The 15,773-nt window shown below is 40.7% G+C and overlaps 1 protein-coding gene across 4 annotated transcripts in view; it reads right to left on the bottom strand.

Annotated features, from left to right (window-relative positions):
• Positions 1-15,773, bottom strand: part of znf609a (zinc finger protein 609a) — a 187,439-nt gene that overhangs the window by 126,353 nt on the left and 45,313 nt on the right. For all 4 annotated transcript variants that reach the window (XR_015525877.1, XR_015525878.1, XM_087311222.1 and 1 more), the window contains 1 exon segment: positions 6,590-7,444. Coding sequence is in view for 2 of the 4 variants with exons in the window: in XM_087311222.1 (XP_087167348.1) it covers positions 6,590-7,312 (723 nt within the window). In the remaining 2 variants the exon portion in view is untranslated.

The following is a 15,773-nucleotide window of genomic DNA, read 5'->3' on the forward strand; positions in this document are numbered from 1 at the left end:
CTTCATTGAAAGAGGAGAGGGTTTAAGTTCTGTCGACGGGTCTCCTGCTTCTGCAGTTCAACAAGTGTGTTTTTTTCCCACTTGGCAAGCCAAGCTGACGTGACATGGGGGCGTGGCAGCATCGACGATTCTATTTTTTGATTCGATAATCGAAATTGAGCATAAATTTAGATCGATTTCGATTTAAAATCGAAATCGGGCCCCCCTAACTGAAACTAATAAAAACAAAACTAAAACTAAGCAATTTCAAAATATAGAAACTAAAAAAATGTTGTAAATCTGCCTCTAAAACTAACTGAATTTGAAAACAAAAAGTCAAAACAAAATAAAAACTAAAACTAATGAAAAATGCAAAACTATTATAACCTTGCACAGTGTACGGTTTTGGCCGTGTTGTTTCGCTGATAAAAATCTTTTGGTCGAAAACTAAAAATGTACTTCTGGGTCATTTTTGGCTAAAAATTAGCGATGGCCGAATATTCGGTGCATGGCAACCAGACATTTAAAGGGCACCTAGGTTACACCTTTTTTCAGATTTAATATAAGTCTTTTGCGTCTCTAGAATGTGTATATAAAGTTTCAGATCAAAACACCCATCAGATTTTTCATTATACCTTTTTCAAGATGCTGTTTTATACTAATTTCCAGCAGGGGGTGGTTTTGTCGTACTGTGCCTTTAAGCCGAGTTCTGCCCGCCTACTCTCCTCCCTCAGCTGCGTCAGACAACAGACAAACTTAAAGGAACGTAGCGTTTGTGAGATACTACAGTAAGAACTAACCTTTACTAATCAGTATTGTGAAGTTGCATTGATGAGTCACACACAATATCGTTACAAAGTTAACGCGCGCGCACACACACACACACACGCACGCACGCACACACACACACAGAGATACACACACACACACAGGCAGACAGACAGAGCGCGCTTAGCTTAGTTAAGGCTAACCTCAAGTGCTGTGTGGATATCTGTTATGCTAATGTACAAAATAAACCTGATTTAACTTCCACAAACTGGGATTGAAGCGTCTTCTTTTATAATTGTTCTGGCTGTGCTGATGAAGTAAAGCTGAAGTAAATCGCTGTAATTAATTACACACATACTCTGTTTTAAAACACTTTAAACATGTGAAACTCACTCTTAATCACGTTTGATGATGATTGCTGATGCTAGCGAACAGAACAGAGCTTTTATTCCCGGTTGCTTTGCGTATGTCTGCCTGGTCTTGTTGACATATACACGCGACTACCGGAACATGTTAATGCGCAGCTGTCAATCAATTCGGTGGGCGGGGGGATCGCACACCTACGTAATGGTGCGATCGATTTGAAAACAGCTCCAATTGGCCGACCCTTTTTTTGTAGTTAAATTGAAAAACAAGGACTGGGTGTGTTCATATCACCCCAGTATGACGGTCTATACACTATACCAACACACAGATCTGTCCAAACAGCTTGAAAAGTAGATTTTTTACCATAGGTGCCCTTTAAATAAGAACATATTTTAGAGCAGTAATCACTAAATCATAATATTTTAATCAGAGGTCATCATACGGTCAGAATCTTCCACCAGCTCGCGCTAACAGTCTCAGATTGATAACGGCTGAGTGTGCAGTATTAGTGGATTTGCCAGCCCAAAACAGCAGGTACTTCAGCTCCTGCATTCCTGCACTAAACAACAAGCCGTGCCTGCTGTCGGATGTCTGGAGCCCACAGCACCCCGCCCAAACCACAGGATGTGGAAATGTGAAACCACTTTAGAAACAGCAGAAAAGCTGGTCGGGTCCCCCTCCCCGACACTCGATAGCATCCCCTGCTCACACCTCCAGATCTGGTTGTAAAGAGGCAGGAGGACGAGGTATGTTGTGTTTTGTTTCAGCGCTTGTAGTCCCTCCCCGAGGCCCTGCGCTAACCCCTGCGCTTGTTTAAGGAATGTACCAGAAGACAATAGCGGCAGTCAGAGGAAGCCGTGAACGGGGGCCATTTGTCGTGGAGCATTATAATGGTTTCTACCAGGAACAAAGCTCTTTTTACCACAAGAACACAATCCAGCAGGAGGAAACTCGAGATCTGTGAGGATCCCAGTCTTGCGGCAGGAGTTAGGAAGCGATCGTCTACTTTAGTGAAGCACGATATTGGAGAAAATGGACATTACGATATTTTATTTTTCTACGATATACAGCTGGAGACAGAATTATTCACCCTCCTGTTAATATTCCCCAAATGATGTTGAACAGATAGAAATGTTCACAGTGTTTCCTCTAATATTTGTTCTTCTGGAGAAAGTCTGATTTGTTTTATTTGGGCTAGAATAAAAGCAGTTTTTAATGGTTTTAAAGCCATTTTAAGGTCAATATTATTCACCCCCTTTAGCTATATTTGTTTCTGATTGCCACTGTTGTACAATGACTTGCCTAATTACCCTAACTTTACCCTAATTACCCTAGTGAAGCCTTTAAATGTCACTTTTAGTTGAACACTAGTGTCTTGAAGAATATCTAGTCCTATATCTTTTTATTTACATTATAATTTACAACTTTAGATACATTAGGGCTGTGCAATTAATGGAAAATCCGATTTCGATTTTGCCTTCTAACGATTATGAGAAACCATTAATCGAGATAAACGATTATTGCGTCATTTACCGCCCCCTTTCCAGTTGTACTCGTGTTGCTCTTGAAAGCACGAAAGACCGCATGATTCTGTGTGTACACACAGAACAGAAGCATGCAGTCAGCATTCGCTCTCATTCGCGCACTGAGACGAGCAGAGCGCACACATCTCATCATAACGTGAGCGCTTTAGTGGTCAAATAGGTGTCAAAATTGTGGTGTTTAGTGATTATTCATATTAACCCTCATTTGTGTAATAAACAAACAAGTTGAGGATCAAAAGACACGTGAAAGAGAAACCATTACAGAGAAAGCGCGCGATGTTCCTGCTGCCGCCTGTTTTTATCATTAATCAAACAACAAATGGAGAACATGCCTCTCTGCTCTTGACTGAAGGGTTTTTGTAGCTAAAGTGTTTTTCTTACAGTGAATTGCTTAAAGCACAGTTTGCTTCATATTTCTATTCTATTGTATTTATTTCTCTTTCCTTTGCAGGGAGGAAAATACCTGTATGTATACACTGAAGTCAGAATTATTAGCCCTCCTGATTATTAGCAACTCTTTTCCCCCAATTTCTGTGTAATGGAAAGAAGATTTCTGAACATAATAGTTTTAATCACTCATTTCTAACAACTGATTTATTTTATCTTTGCTATGCTGACAGCACACAATATTTGACTAGATATTCTTCAAAATACATGCATTCAGATTTAAAGTGTGATTTAAAGGCTTAATTAGGCAGTTCATTGTATAACAGTGGTTTCTTCTGCAGACAATCAAAAAATATATTGCTTAAGGGGGCTAATATTATAGACTTTAAAATGGGTTTCAAAATATTTAAACCTGCATTTATTCTAGCTAAAATCAAAATAAAACAAGCCTTTCTCCAGAAGAACAAATATTAGAGGAAATACTGTTAAAATCCCTTGCTCTGTTAAACATCATTTGGGAAATATTAATTTTTTTAAAAATTCTCAGGAGCGCTAATAATTTTGACTTTAACAGTAATCGTTTTGAATAATCGTGATTAAAATTATGACCAAAATAATCGTGACTACGATTTTTCCCAAAATCGAGCAGTCCTAGTGTATCTACAACAACATATAATAAACTAATCACAAACATTGAGAAATATAGTAAAGAACCGATACTGTACAACTCAAATATACAGTGCTTTAGGATCTTCTGGAAGTCTAGCTTCAGGGAAGTCAAATTACAACATAAACTGTAGGAGGGATGAAATCCTGGTAACATGCTCAGTTCAACAAGGTCTTCAGTTTAGGTCATAACACCCATCATGAAATGCAAATGTATGTGAAAACTGTATCAGGACCAAAAACCAACACAATGAACAAGATCATTAATGCTTTAAAGAAAACAATTCATCAGGGTAAGCCATAATTAACCACAAAAATAAATAAATCTCTTTCAAGGACGAACACAACACCATCAACTCTGTCTAAAGAAAACCCTGTGTTGCTTTTTCCAGTAGTCTATATTTGGCTGCCTGTCACAATTGAGAGCAAGCATGGGGTCCAAGTGTTACATTTCAATGGCTCCCTGGAGGCCCACTAGGTAGGGAACACAATGCTGTGAGTATGAGCAACTACCGACTGAGTCACAAGCCAGGAATTTCACAGATCTGTTGTAAGCAGATACGCTAGTCTCTCACTTTGTAAAGCACAGGCAAGGCTTAGTCAACGTACAACTAAAGAGCAATGCAACATTATATATTCTCAGAGTTTAATGACCGCAAACAAGACGACTGCTAATTTAGCCAAACGCCATGCCAATTAAATGCATTCATCTTCAGTGATCTTTAGATCTCAAGCTAGCAAACGCACACCTGCATCTGTGGGGAATAAGCTGAACTCCACATTCTTCGAAGAACAATCTGTCGTGGCATGGATTCTTGTTTTAACATGAGAGATCAAGCTGCAAATCTAGACCAGCTGCCAAAACTCCTTAGGAACTAGGAGGCTGGTAATTGAGCAATGAATAATCGAGAAAACCCCTATAACCAGCCAAGAGCTCTACACAAACAAGATTGAGCAACAGGAACTTCAATCTGGCTCTGAAATTGCATGTGTTTTAGTTTTGATAGAAGCTACAAGACTATTCCCAGTACTGGGTTGCAGCTGGAAGGGCATCCGCTGTGTAAAACATATGCTGTATAAGCTGACAGTTTAATTCGCTGTGGCGACCCTTGATAAATAAGGGAGTAAGCCGAAAAAAAATGCATGAATTATGCATGCAACGTGCGTGGCTGTGCATTTATACTTCTGCTGCTGTCTCTGTTGGTCTGCATTAACACTTCCGAAACGCTAGTTGGCAGCGAGGTGTAAATGTTCCTCTGTGTCGAGTTTCTTCGCTGCTGTTTTGCTTTTCCTGAACACTTCCGGGATGTACAAGTGACTCAAACTCGCTCATTTTGAGGCAGGAACCGGCGGATGTGCAACAACTTTAACTATGAGGTAAACACAAAACAAAACTTTCCATCCGGAGCTCCTTCACGGGACTCCACACTTGTAAACAATCGCTTGCGCCATTCGCGCGACTCTCGGTCCCGCCCAGACTCGTCAGCGCTACCAAGCCGACCAATCACAGAGCTTGCGCTACGCGATGTTGCGACGTGTAGTTACATTTTTTTAGAGGTGCACGTCAGCGACGGCCACGGCGAAGGGCTATGCGTCAGCGCTGTAGCATACGCAGGCGTTTGACGCAGAAGTATAAATCAGCCTAAACGCGTCGCGTGCACCCTGTCAAACACCACCAAACCACCATCCCCCCTGAAAGCTGAGCGAGACTCTGCAAAATAAACCGTGAAACTCTGACCAATGTGAGGAGAGTTTACTCACACTTGACTTGTTTTAGCTCTTTTGGTCCGGTTAGAATTTTTGCAGTGTGAAAGCGAACCGCACTAAGAACAAAGAGCAACAATGTAACAGTTTTAATCCCTGTTTCAAGAATCAACTCACAGGTGTGAAAGCACCCAAAGGCTAACAAGTTTGGAGGTTGGTTGTTTCATCACCAACAATTAGGCCAATAAACCTGCTAGCATGGCATGTTAAATTCTAGCTAATGAGCCAAGTTCTCAGAGTTGATAACCTTGCACCTCTGGTCATCTGGCCTGTATCCCTAATCTCTTTTGACAGAGCAATACACGTTACTAAATAGAGACAGAGACCACTGAGCTAAGCATGACTGTTCTGCTTTTTCTAAAATGGACTACAGCCAAAAAGCAATGCCACCAGTAGGTTGACACACAGCATGTCACAAACTATTCACCGCTAAAGCGTTGGAACTACATTGGCATCCAACTTGTGCTGCTACACAATCACTATTTATAATAGTCAACCAGACAGACTTACACCGCGTCCTAGCTGCACGCAACGTAACAAGATTCTAGTGACAAGCAAACTGACTGACCGCTCCTGACTGAGAAATTAAACACCAGCAATTCAGAAGTGTAGAACACTGCACTGCAATCCCAAACAAGCAGTACAGTTCATAATCTCAATAATACTACACCTGTTAAAAATTAACTAAAGTGCATGCTGAGTGGCTGGTATTTGTTGGCTTGCATCTGACTTTGATTGCTAGTTATTATATTTTCAAGATCTGAGATAAACTATTAACTGCTGTGTTATCAGTATCGCAATAAATGTCACTTAAAATGGTATCAAAACTCACATTGGTAGCATTTAGCACGGAATAAAGCACATAATCAGCACCTGAGGGTGATCATTGTAATAGTAGTTTCGGCTGTTGTTGAGCCGTGACGTCACAGAAATAGAAAGTTTCTAAAATGGAGATTTCGCTCTTCACTCCATGGATGGCTACTAGAAAACACTTATTAGCATAGAAAAGATACCTTTAATCACATGTCGTCACTTTGCAAACGGAGCAATACAAGCATCCAAAGGCTTTCTAAACAGCGCAAAACCCTTACTGTTAAGGAAATAAAGAAACTCACCTTCTCGCTTTTCACTTTCTTCATGCAATCATTATTTTCCACTTCTTCTGGCTCACTCTTGATAGCCAAAGGTGTGATTATTCCAGTGGTATCAAGGGTTATATTCCCTAGTTGGTCAGCACCAACGAGGTCCGAATTTTGCGTCGCCTCAAATGGGGTATTGCGTGCCTGGCCCAAAGGTATCACCTGGACCAACGAGTCCTTTTCCGAGGGCACATTCCCAGTTTGTACTCCTTCGTTTTTCTCCTTTTTACTTTTCCCAGAAGCCTCCTTGTCCTTTTTTCCACTCTGAACATTACGGGAGGCCTTGTTAGCTTTATCAGAACCTTTCCCGGAAGGTAGGTTTCCAGCAGTTGGCCCAGCGCCCTCATTTTGAGTCCGTCCCTGGGCATCCTTCTTGACCCCATCTGGGGTTGAGGACTTGGTACTGTCCTTGGAATTCTTGCTACGTTTCGCTTTGGATTTGCTGTCCTTAATTGGCGGAGGCGGCACTGGGTTAATAAACTTTATGTTGTCTGGCAATGCCGCTACGGCACTGGAGGCAGCAGCCATTCCGTCCCCGTCCTTGGTGCCGGACATCTCAAGCTTGTCTTTCTCTAAATCTGCGTCAAGGTCAATGATCAGGTTGCCTACACCAATATCCCACTCATCCCCGCTGTCGTAAGTGTCCACCGCATTCGAGTCCACACCTTTCCCGCCTGCAGTGCCACTACTGAGGGACATCTTAGTGCCAGCGGCCCAAGGGTGCCACAGTGAGGTCTGACCTTCTCAGACGACTCGGGTGGTCAGGAGGCACATCTACACAAGCCTTAGGGTCCTGTTGGCTTCCCCTTCCCAGTAACCCACATTGTTGCCCTGCAGAACAAAAAGAACAAAGGATATTGAGTATAACATGATGTTTGAAGACACAAGCATGCTGCTCTTATTGACCTTATTGCGAGGAAGTGCGCTCATTTATGCGATTGTTTTAGATCTTCTGATTCAGTTGCCTATGGGGGTAAAGACTAGGAGTAATACACGGTGGAAAACAGTCAAACTACTTTCTCTACAAACAAGTGTGCTCATGACTAGGGTTGGTTACCTAAACTCGGTGCCATACCTATGTAACCCGTATGCACTGGACCGAATCAGTATATGAATTTTAGTGCCACTAATGCTGCGACACAGATGCAAGGCACACATAGGCACGCATAGGTACGCGTTGTGTCACACCATCATTCTGACACAGCAACATGAAGCAGATGCTTTATAAAAAGTTGCATTTAAGGGGGGAAACACATCAAACTTAATAAAACATTTGAGCACGCATGTAATCAACACAATAGCTTGCGACATCCGGATCCAGCGTGCGACAATAGTCTGAGTCTCTACCATGTAAACAGCGATTTTTGATTACCGTAAACGACCACAGACACAGCGTTATGAAATGCAGAGTTCTTTTCTTTCTATTTGCCGTGCGGTATCAAATTCCATTAAAACAACACTCTTCCACCAGTCCCTATACTCAATACTCGCATCCAATACCTCAGTTTGACACCGGGCATGAACAATGTTGCTGAATGCAAGTGAAACTGTTAAACTGCAATTAAATTAAATAGGGATGCACCGAAATGAAATTCTTGGCCGAAGCCGAATAATAATGAATTGCTTGGCCGAAGGCCAAATACCGAACGCGGTGTTTTGCATTTTTTTCCTTTTAGTTTGCCAATTTTTTCACCATTACAATAATTAAATAGTAAAAATTTGCTTTTCACAGAAACAAATCAAATAACAAAAATACAATTTCAAAAATATCTAACACTGAACATTTTTTAACATTCCAGCAGATAATATACAAACAAAGCACAATATAATTTAAAATAAATAAGTTAGTAAAATAAAAAAATATTTTTATTTGGCCATCTTTGAAGCCCCCCCTTCTTGAATAGCTGCTGAAAGAATGTAACTGTATGTCTACAATAACAAACGTGCATTGAATAGTGCAAAAAATGTGGATGACAACAAATGAATAACTGTCCTAGCCATAAGCCTGTTAGCCGACTTCTTCAGAAAAAGTGGCAGGGTCTTCTTTATGAAAAGTAGCTTCTCTGCTGTCTCACATGAAAGTCGGTTCCTCTTCTCATCGATGACATGAGATGCAGCACTAAACAGTCTCTCGCTGTCTGCGCGCGGCTCATCTGTAGTACGAGCCTGTTTACTCTCTGCGATGTTTTCATCTCCTGCGCTGTGCATCACCTGACCGTCTCTAACACCTAGCGGCTTTCCCAAGTCCAACTCGGCCTGGATCATTTCTCGTGTGCGCAGCTTTTTCCCCATATCCAAGTAATGATCTTTATATCGTGGATCAAGCACAGTCGCGATGCAATACAGGGGTTCTGAGTCCGCCTGACTAAATCGTGCGCTGACAGCTTCTAAGAGCGCACTTTTAGCTGTTTTCACTCCGTGGTCTGTTTCAGCCTCTCTGTTTAAAAGACGCTTTAGTGCTGCATAAAGCGCGCGCCTCTCACTCTACGCGGGTTACTATTTGATTGCGTCATTAAAAACGTCATTGTTCACCAAAATTTATTCAACTTTTTTACTTATTATTTTACTAATTTCGGTTGCCGAATATTCGGTGCATCCCTACAGTTAAAAATAAAACACCCGAAATTACATGAAACTCTATAGGAAACGTGGATAGCACGGTGACGCAATGACGTTAATCAATTTATATACTATAACATGTAAAACAGGATAATAAAAAAGAACATTTAAAATGCACCTAAATCATATTATTGTCTTATTCAAATTAAGGCAAATCATTAAGATTACAGATGTCCACTCAGATGTCGTACTCACAAGCCCCAAACCCTAGTAAGCTAATGTAATGTTAATTGTTTAATGCAAATCTTAAATTAATGTTAAATATATAAAATATGAATTGATACTTTAAAGCATAGGTCTCAAAGTCAATTCCTGGAGGGCCTCAGCTCTGCACAGTTTGGGCCAACCCTGATCACACACAGCTGATGCATCTAAAGGTGTTCATGACTCTTTGGATCACCTTGATTATTTGGATGAGCTTAGTTTGATCAGGGGTGGAGCGAAACTGTGCAGAGCTGCCGCCCTCCAGGAACCGAGTTTGAGACCTATGCTTTAAATTTTAAGTATGTTGTTCAGTTAAAATGAAATTTTTTTTTTTTGGTCAAATAAAAGATTTTCTAGAGTCTTCCACAATAATTTTGTGCCTCAAAAGTATCGGTTCAGGCACTGTTTTGGCACCGGTATCTAAATAGCCCCAAACTATACCTACTACTATACCCAAACTAAACCCTACTCAATCTAATACTCTAATATCAGTTTGCAACCAAGTAGAATAACCAAGTTAGAAGTGAATGAAATAGTCTCAAGTCAGAAAGATTCCAATGGATGTGCCCGCTCGTACGAAGAATTACGTCAATAAAACTTGAAATATATCTAGCTGAATCATGGTCAGCATCAGTCCACGGTCGATTCTTGCTCAGAAACCAGACGTTGCATCACAACACACAGAAACACATCCATCCATCATTGGCCAGTTAACAACAAAGCCCAATTGACTACAGCAGCCAGAATGAATAAAGCAACTGGCTTAATTTCATGACAACTGAACATTATAGATTTTAAGAGTGTTCAAACGACTTCATTTCAAACCCAATAGCATTGAGTTGACAGTTTAATTTGGCTGCTGTAACGTCATGTGAATGAGCCAAAGGGTACAACACAAATCAGAGCATTGACATAGGACATGTCGTAGAGTCTAAACCAGGCATGTCCAAACTCGGTCCTGGAGGGCCGGTGTCCTGCAAAGTTTAGTTCCAACCCCAACCAGACACACCTGGGCTATCTAATCAAGCTCTTACCAGGCTTTCTAGAAACATCCTTGCAGGTGTGTTGAAGCAAGTTGGAGCTAAAATCTGCAGGACACCGGCCCTCCAGGACTGAGTTTAGACACAATCTATATTGTAAACGCGCTAAACAAATAAAGGTGAATTGAACTGAATTGCACACAATAGATCACAAGCAACAGGTTAGAGTCTTGTCAGAAGTTTTAGACGACATATTAAGTACACATCCACAGAAGAAGACTTGTTTTATAGCCAACTAATCAGTAATCACCAACACAAAACAGCATTAGCACTGCATAAATCTACAATGAACTCCCTAAAAAGAGTGTTGGTGTTCATAAAATGGAGTGATGGCTGTCGATTGCAGACGTCGTTAAAAAATAAGGAATTAAACAACTTCAACTATGGTTGAGTACATAAGTAGGTGGCCAACTGGACCAGTTCATTTATTTATTTTCCTTAGGCTTAGTCCCTGATTTATCAGGGGTCGCTACTGCAGAATGAATCACCGACTATTCCAGTACGTGTTTATTCCAGCTGCAACCCAGTAGTGGGAAACACCCATACACTCTCATTCATCCAATTCCAATATAGCTATGGGGGAAAGCAGAGCACTTGAGGAAACCCAAGCCAACACGGGGAGAACATGCAAACTCCACATAGAAAAGCCAACTGACCCAGCTGAGACTCGAACCAGCGACCTCCTTGCTGTGAGGCCACAGTGCTAACCACTGAGCCTGGAGCAGTTCCTAAAAGATAAACAGGATGAGGATATTACACATCAATATACAGTTAACGAATTACTCAGCAGTTGCCACTATATAATCACTTTGCGGACATGAACCACACAACCAACACTTTCCAGCAGTCACTGATCTTCACGAGCTGTAAATAGAAACAGAAACCTCTGATGTCAAAGACGCCCTTGATCTGCTTTCCATGAGACATTCTCAAGCACCCATCAACACATTGAACAGTAATAAAACAGGCAGATGCTGATTTAAGGTCAGTGTCGTTGCCAATAACACAAAAAGGTCACATAAAAGATCGCTCAAACTGCTCTAACTGCACCACTACAGATTGGAGGTTGTCTAATAAAACCGAACGCTACTTAAGTTGAAGAGGATGAGCTTCGAGCTGCATCTTAAACAGCCCAGGAGACAGATGGTTGAACGAGAGGACACTAATCAGTGGTTTGCTATAATCCGTCAGTGGAGCAGGGAACATGGAGGGTGTCCGGCGGGAAGCTTTCCAAACTTCTGCCATTGGAACCCAAGATAAGCCTGACTTCACTATCACAGTCATTCATCGGTTCCCTGCGATTCTCAGGACACTTTGAAGAGCTTTAAGAGGGGAATTTCATTTTCTGAGCTTTCCAAAGCAGTGTTGTATACAATTATGGACAAATTACGGCAGCACAAAATATCGAAAACACATCGATATCGCGATAATAGTACATGCAATAAGTTTAATGAATTTTATGCGCCAAGCGTTTGTGTGCTGCATGCTTTGTTTATCCATATCTGAACATATCTTTATTTTCATCACCAATTATCAGAGTAAAAAGCAGTTTGTGATGCATTTTGGAAACAGGAGATGAGCCCCTGGTCTAATGCGCCACCTGGCTTGAGAAACCCGTCCTCAAAGACTTACTTTTAGTCATTATTTGGGTAGCGCACATATCCTGAATGAATGATTGAATTTTCAGATGATGTGCAATAATAATTTTGCCTTTACGAGGCAATAATCTGCAGAACAGCTCCTCCGTTGCTCCATTCTCTGAGGACAGACTGAAGCTGCACTTGTGAAATCCTGAACTCTTGCAGTGTTTCTCCAGAGACTAAAGGTGATCCGAGTTCCTCTCTCTTGGACCAGCTCCAGAAACCCCTACCAGCCCTGAGCTGGAGCGCGGAGCCGGTCACATAGAGGAGGAACACGACTATTAGAAGACCGCATTACTGCTTCTGCTGGACCAATCCGCCAATGACATTAATATTAAAACAAAAAGTAATCCCTCACTTTTTTTTGCATAAACGTAACCTTATTACAGTAATTACTTACATTCTAACTAATGACACCCAATACTGAGTGAATCCATTCATTTGTGCAATAACACTGTAGGACTTTGTTAACAAGATCAGTCACAAAACATTCACATATTAATAATCAAACCATGAAATCAGAAGTGTGGAAGAGCAAACTGAATCATGTACTAGGTTACTAGCTGCACATGAGCTGCCAAATTAGTGTAACGCGCCGCCTCGGGTTCCTGACGCTGCCAATAAATGTGAAAAGTTCTACAAAAACTCATTTATATCCTCCTAACCCAGCAGATGATGCAAGCCATTGTCACGATCCTCACACACAACCTAATTAGGCAGCGAATGATGAAACCGTTCGGCACACATGTGGGTTAAAAGAATCCTTTTGTCTGTTCACCGTTCAAACACTGCGAGCAGAGATGATCTCTGGCAGATCGGGATGTGATGCTCAGGTTTTTGATGGATAATCAATCGATGCGCTTCAACAGAAGCTTAAATTAAACTGTGCGTCTCATCTTCGGCAAAAGTAAAGCAAGCAAAAGCACATTCAAGCGGCTCAGGAACAGGTCGTCCTCTTCATTACCCCAACACTCAGGTACTGGTGCCCTTCCAGGGGCTGTAAATAATGGCGCTAAACTAATTTAGCTTTCCCTGCCACATGCCAGAAAGCTGCGGGCAGCCTTTCCATGCTCTCAAAACCCCACCCGACACGACATGGGCCTAATTAACACAGGCATCCACTGCGGACGCCTCGGCTTGATGGAAAAACGTGAGCTGAAACTTAAAACGGCCACTTGGGCAAACACTTCTGAGATGACAGAAGGAAGGATCGATATCGGTCTCGCTCCCGCCTGATGATAAAAGAGGGACGATCAGGGCCGGGGTGAAGGAAAATAACAACAGGACAACAAGAGGGAGTTCGATTCGTAGATGCATCATAAACTAAACTATGCGATATTTTTACATGGACATCAGTAATCCAATTATTTAACCCAACAATAAAAACGTATTCTGCATTAAAACAAAAGATGAACTGACAATCGTTTTATATATATATATATAAAAATTAATAAAAAAATAATAATAATAAATAAAAAATACTAATTAATTGAAAAAAAAAATTTCAAAAAAATTTTTTTTCAAAAAAAAAATAATAATTAAAAAAAAAAAAAAAAAAAAAAATCGCACCACAAAATTGCATTATTAATCAAATGTTGAGCTGTCAGAAAATTCCCACCCGCAAAACAACAAAGATGAAAGAAAATCAAGAGGCGCTGCTCAGGAGAACCCTCCGACCTGATTGAAACCCACTTGTGCATTCAGAGCCAGAGCAGCCTTGGAGTTTTAATTCCCTCTCAGCAATCGAGTAATTGAGATTCTGTAATATAAAAAAGCCGTTTCAACGTCTGCAGGAACAGTCAGCCTCTCTGTCAGAGTAAATCACAGCTCTTTCTGAAGCGCTCGGCCTCAGAGAAAGCACTTCCCGCGGTTAGATTACACACGCTGCAGCAGATGAAAGCACCGCTGCTCCCGTTTTCATCTGTCCTCCTCTTGGAATTCTCCCTCGCTTTCTTGTCTTATTCTTTCCAGTCGAGAGATCTGTGAGCAGACAAGTGGAGGGTTTTATCTCGGGATGATGGCATGACATTCTCTATTCTAGGCTTACGACGATATAAAAATGTCGCTGTTGCAATTAACTGTTGAAGCTTTATCATAATATACTGTATTATCAGGATTTCGATCCAAGCAGCAAAAGACTTACTCTGATTATGTATTAGGGTTGTCATGATACTGGAATTCGGTACCAGTCGATAGTGAAATAAAAAAAAAAAAAGTCCATTTCCCGCTAACACTTAAGTTCCTAAACAGCGTTGTTTGGTCATTGTGATCACATGCTCAACAGAAATGACTGTGATTGGCCGTGTAGGTCATCAGTTCACCGTACTCACCGATGTTTACTGAGTGTAACCACAGATACAGGGACACTGGAGTGTTTCAGAGTCTCGTTGATTAGCTAGTTTGTCTATAAACTGACGTACGAGCCATCCGCTTATGAATCGTGACTTTAAAGCACTCCAGTGTCCCTGTATCTGTGGTTACACTCAGTGTGTTCAGCAGTGAGTTCGGTGAACTGATGACCTTCACGGCCAATCACAGTCATTTCTGTTGAGCATGTGAACACAATAGCCAATCAGCAGTGTTTAACAACTCAAATGTTAGCGGAAAATGGATGTTTTTAAAATGTCAGTATCGATTGATACCAAATCCCAGTATCGTGACAACACTAATATGTATACACACAAACGAAATGCAATATGTGTATACAATAAGCGGATGTATTAAACTAAGTGAACTGCAAAAGGTTTATAAAGCACAATAGGTAACATTTTAAATAGGGTTGTCAAAAGTATCGAGTTTGGTACTAATCGGTACAAAAATTTTGAAAAGGTCTATTTCCCGCCAACGAATACTTAAACATCGCTGATTGGCCGTTGTGTTTAGCTCTATGTTTCAGGACACTCTCAACAGCGCTTAAATGTTAGCAGGAAATGATTACAATTTAATATCAGTGCCAATTGCTACCGAACTCAATACTTTTGACAACACCTATTATAACTTCACATTAGTAAATGTTAGTTAATGCATTAAAATCAAGTACAAAATAGACAGATTACAGTTATATCAGCCATTTGATCAGCCGAGAACAAAAAAAAAAAGAAGGAAGACAAAAATGTCTTCATGTGAATCATGGTTTTTTTTTTTTGCTTAAAATCGAGATCACGATTCTTTAGATGTAAAATAAAGGTTAATATGAGTAGGCTATTACTATTGTTAATTCTCAAACATATCATCACCTTAGAATTAATAAGGTTCTACCAGCGTTCTAAATGATTTTGAGATTTTGAGCTTCAACGTTTTTGCAATCCATATAGCAAACAGCATGTGTGCAACATTAGTTCTTTTTTAAATAGTCTTAAAATGTAAACAATAAGATGTCAATAACTCAATTTTGACAAAAATGTCAAAATGTTATTCACAGCATATGCAGGTTCTGTTCACTAAAGTAGCCGTCACTGGCGTGCTACATGCATGCGTTCTCGGTAGCTTGTGATCAGCTCACGTGTGATTTTGCGGCCGCAAACAAATAATTACATGAGACAGAAATTACATTTCTGTGTGAATTATACCTTATAAATACAGTATGTGACACCTTTAACGCCATTTGAAGGTGTTCACGTTCCTGTGAGGACATGTTAGGCAGCCTCTAAGCTACTC

The sequence above is a fragment of the Danio rerio genome, chromosome 25 (genome assembly GCF_052040795.2).
Source record: "Danio rerio strain M-AB ecotype USA chromosome 25, GRCz13ab, whole genome shotgun sequence".
NCBI lineage: Eukaryota > Metazoa > Chordata > Actinopteri > Cypriniformes > Danionidae > Danio > Danio rerio.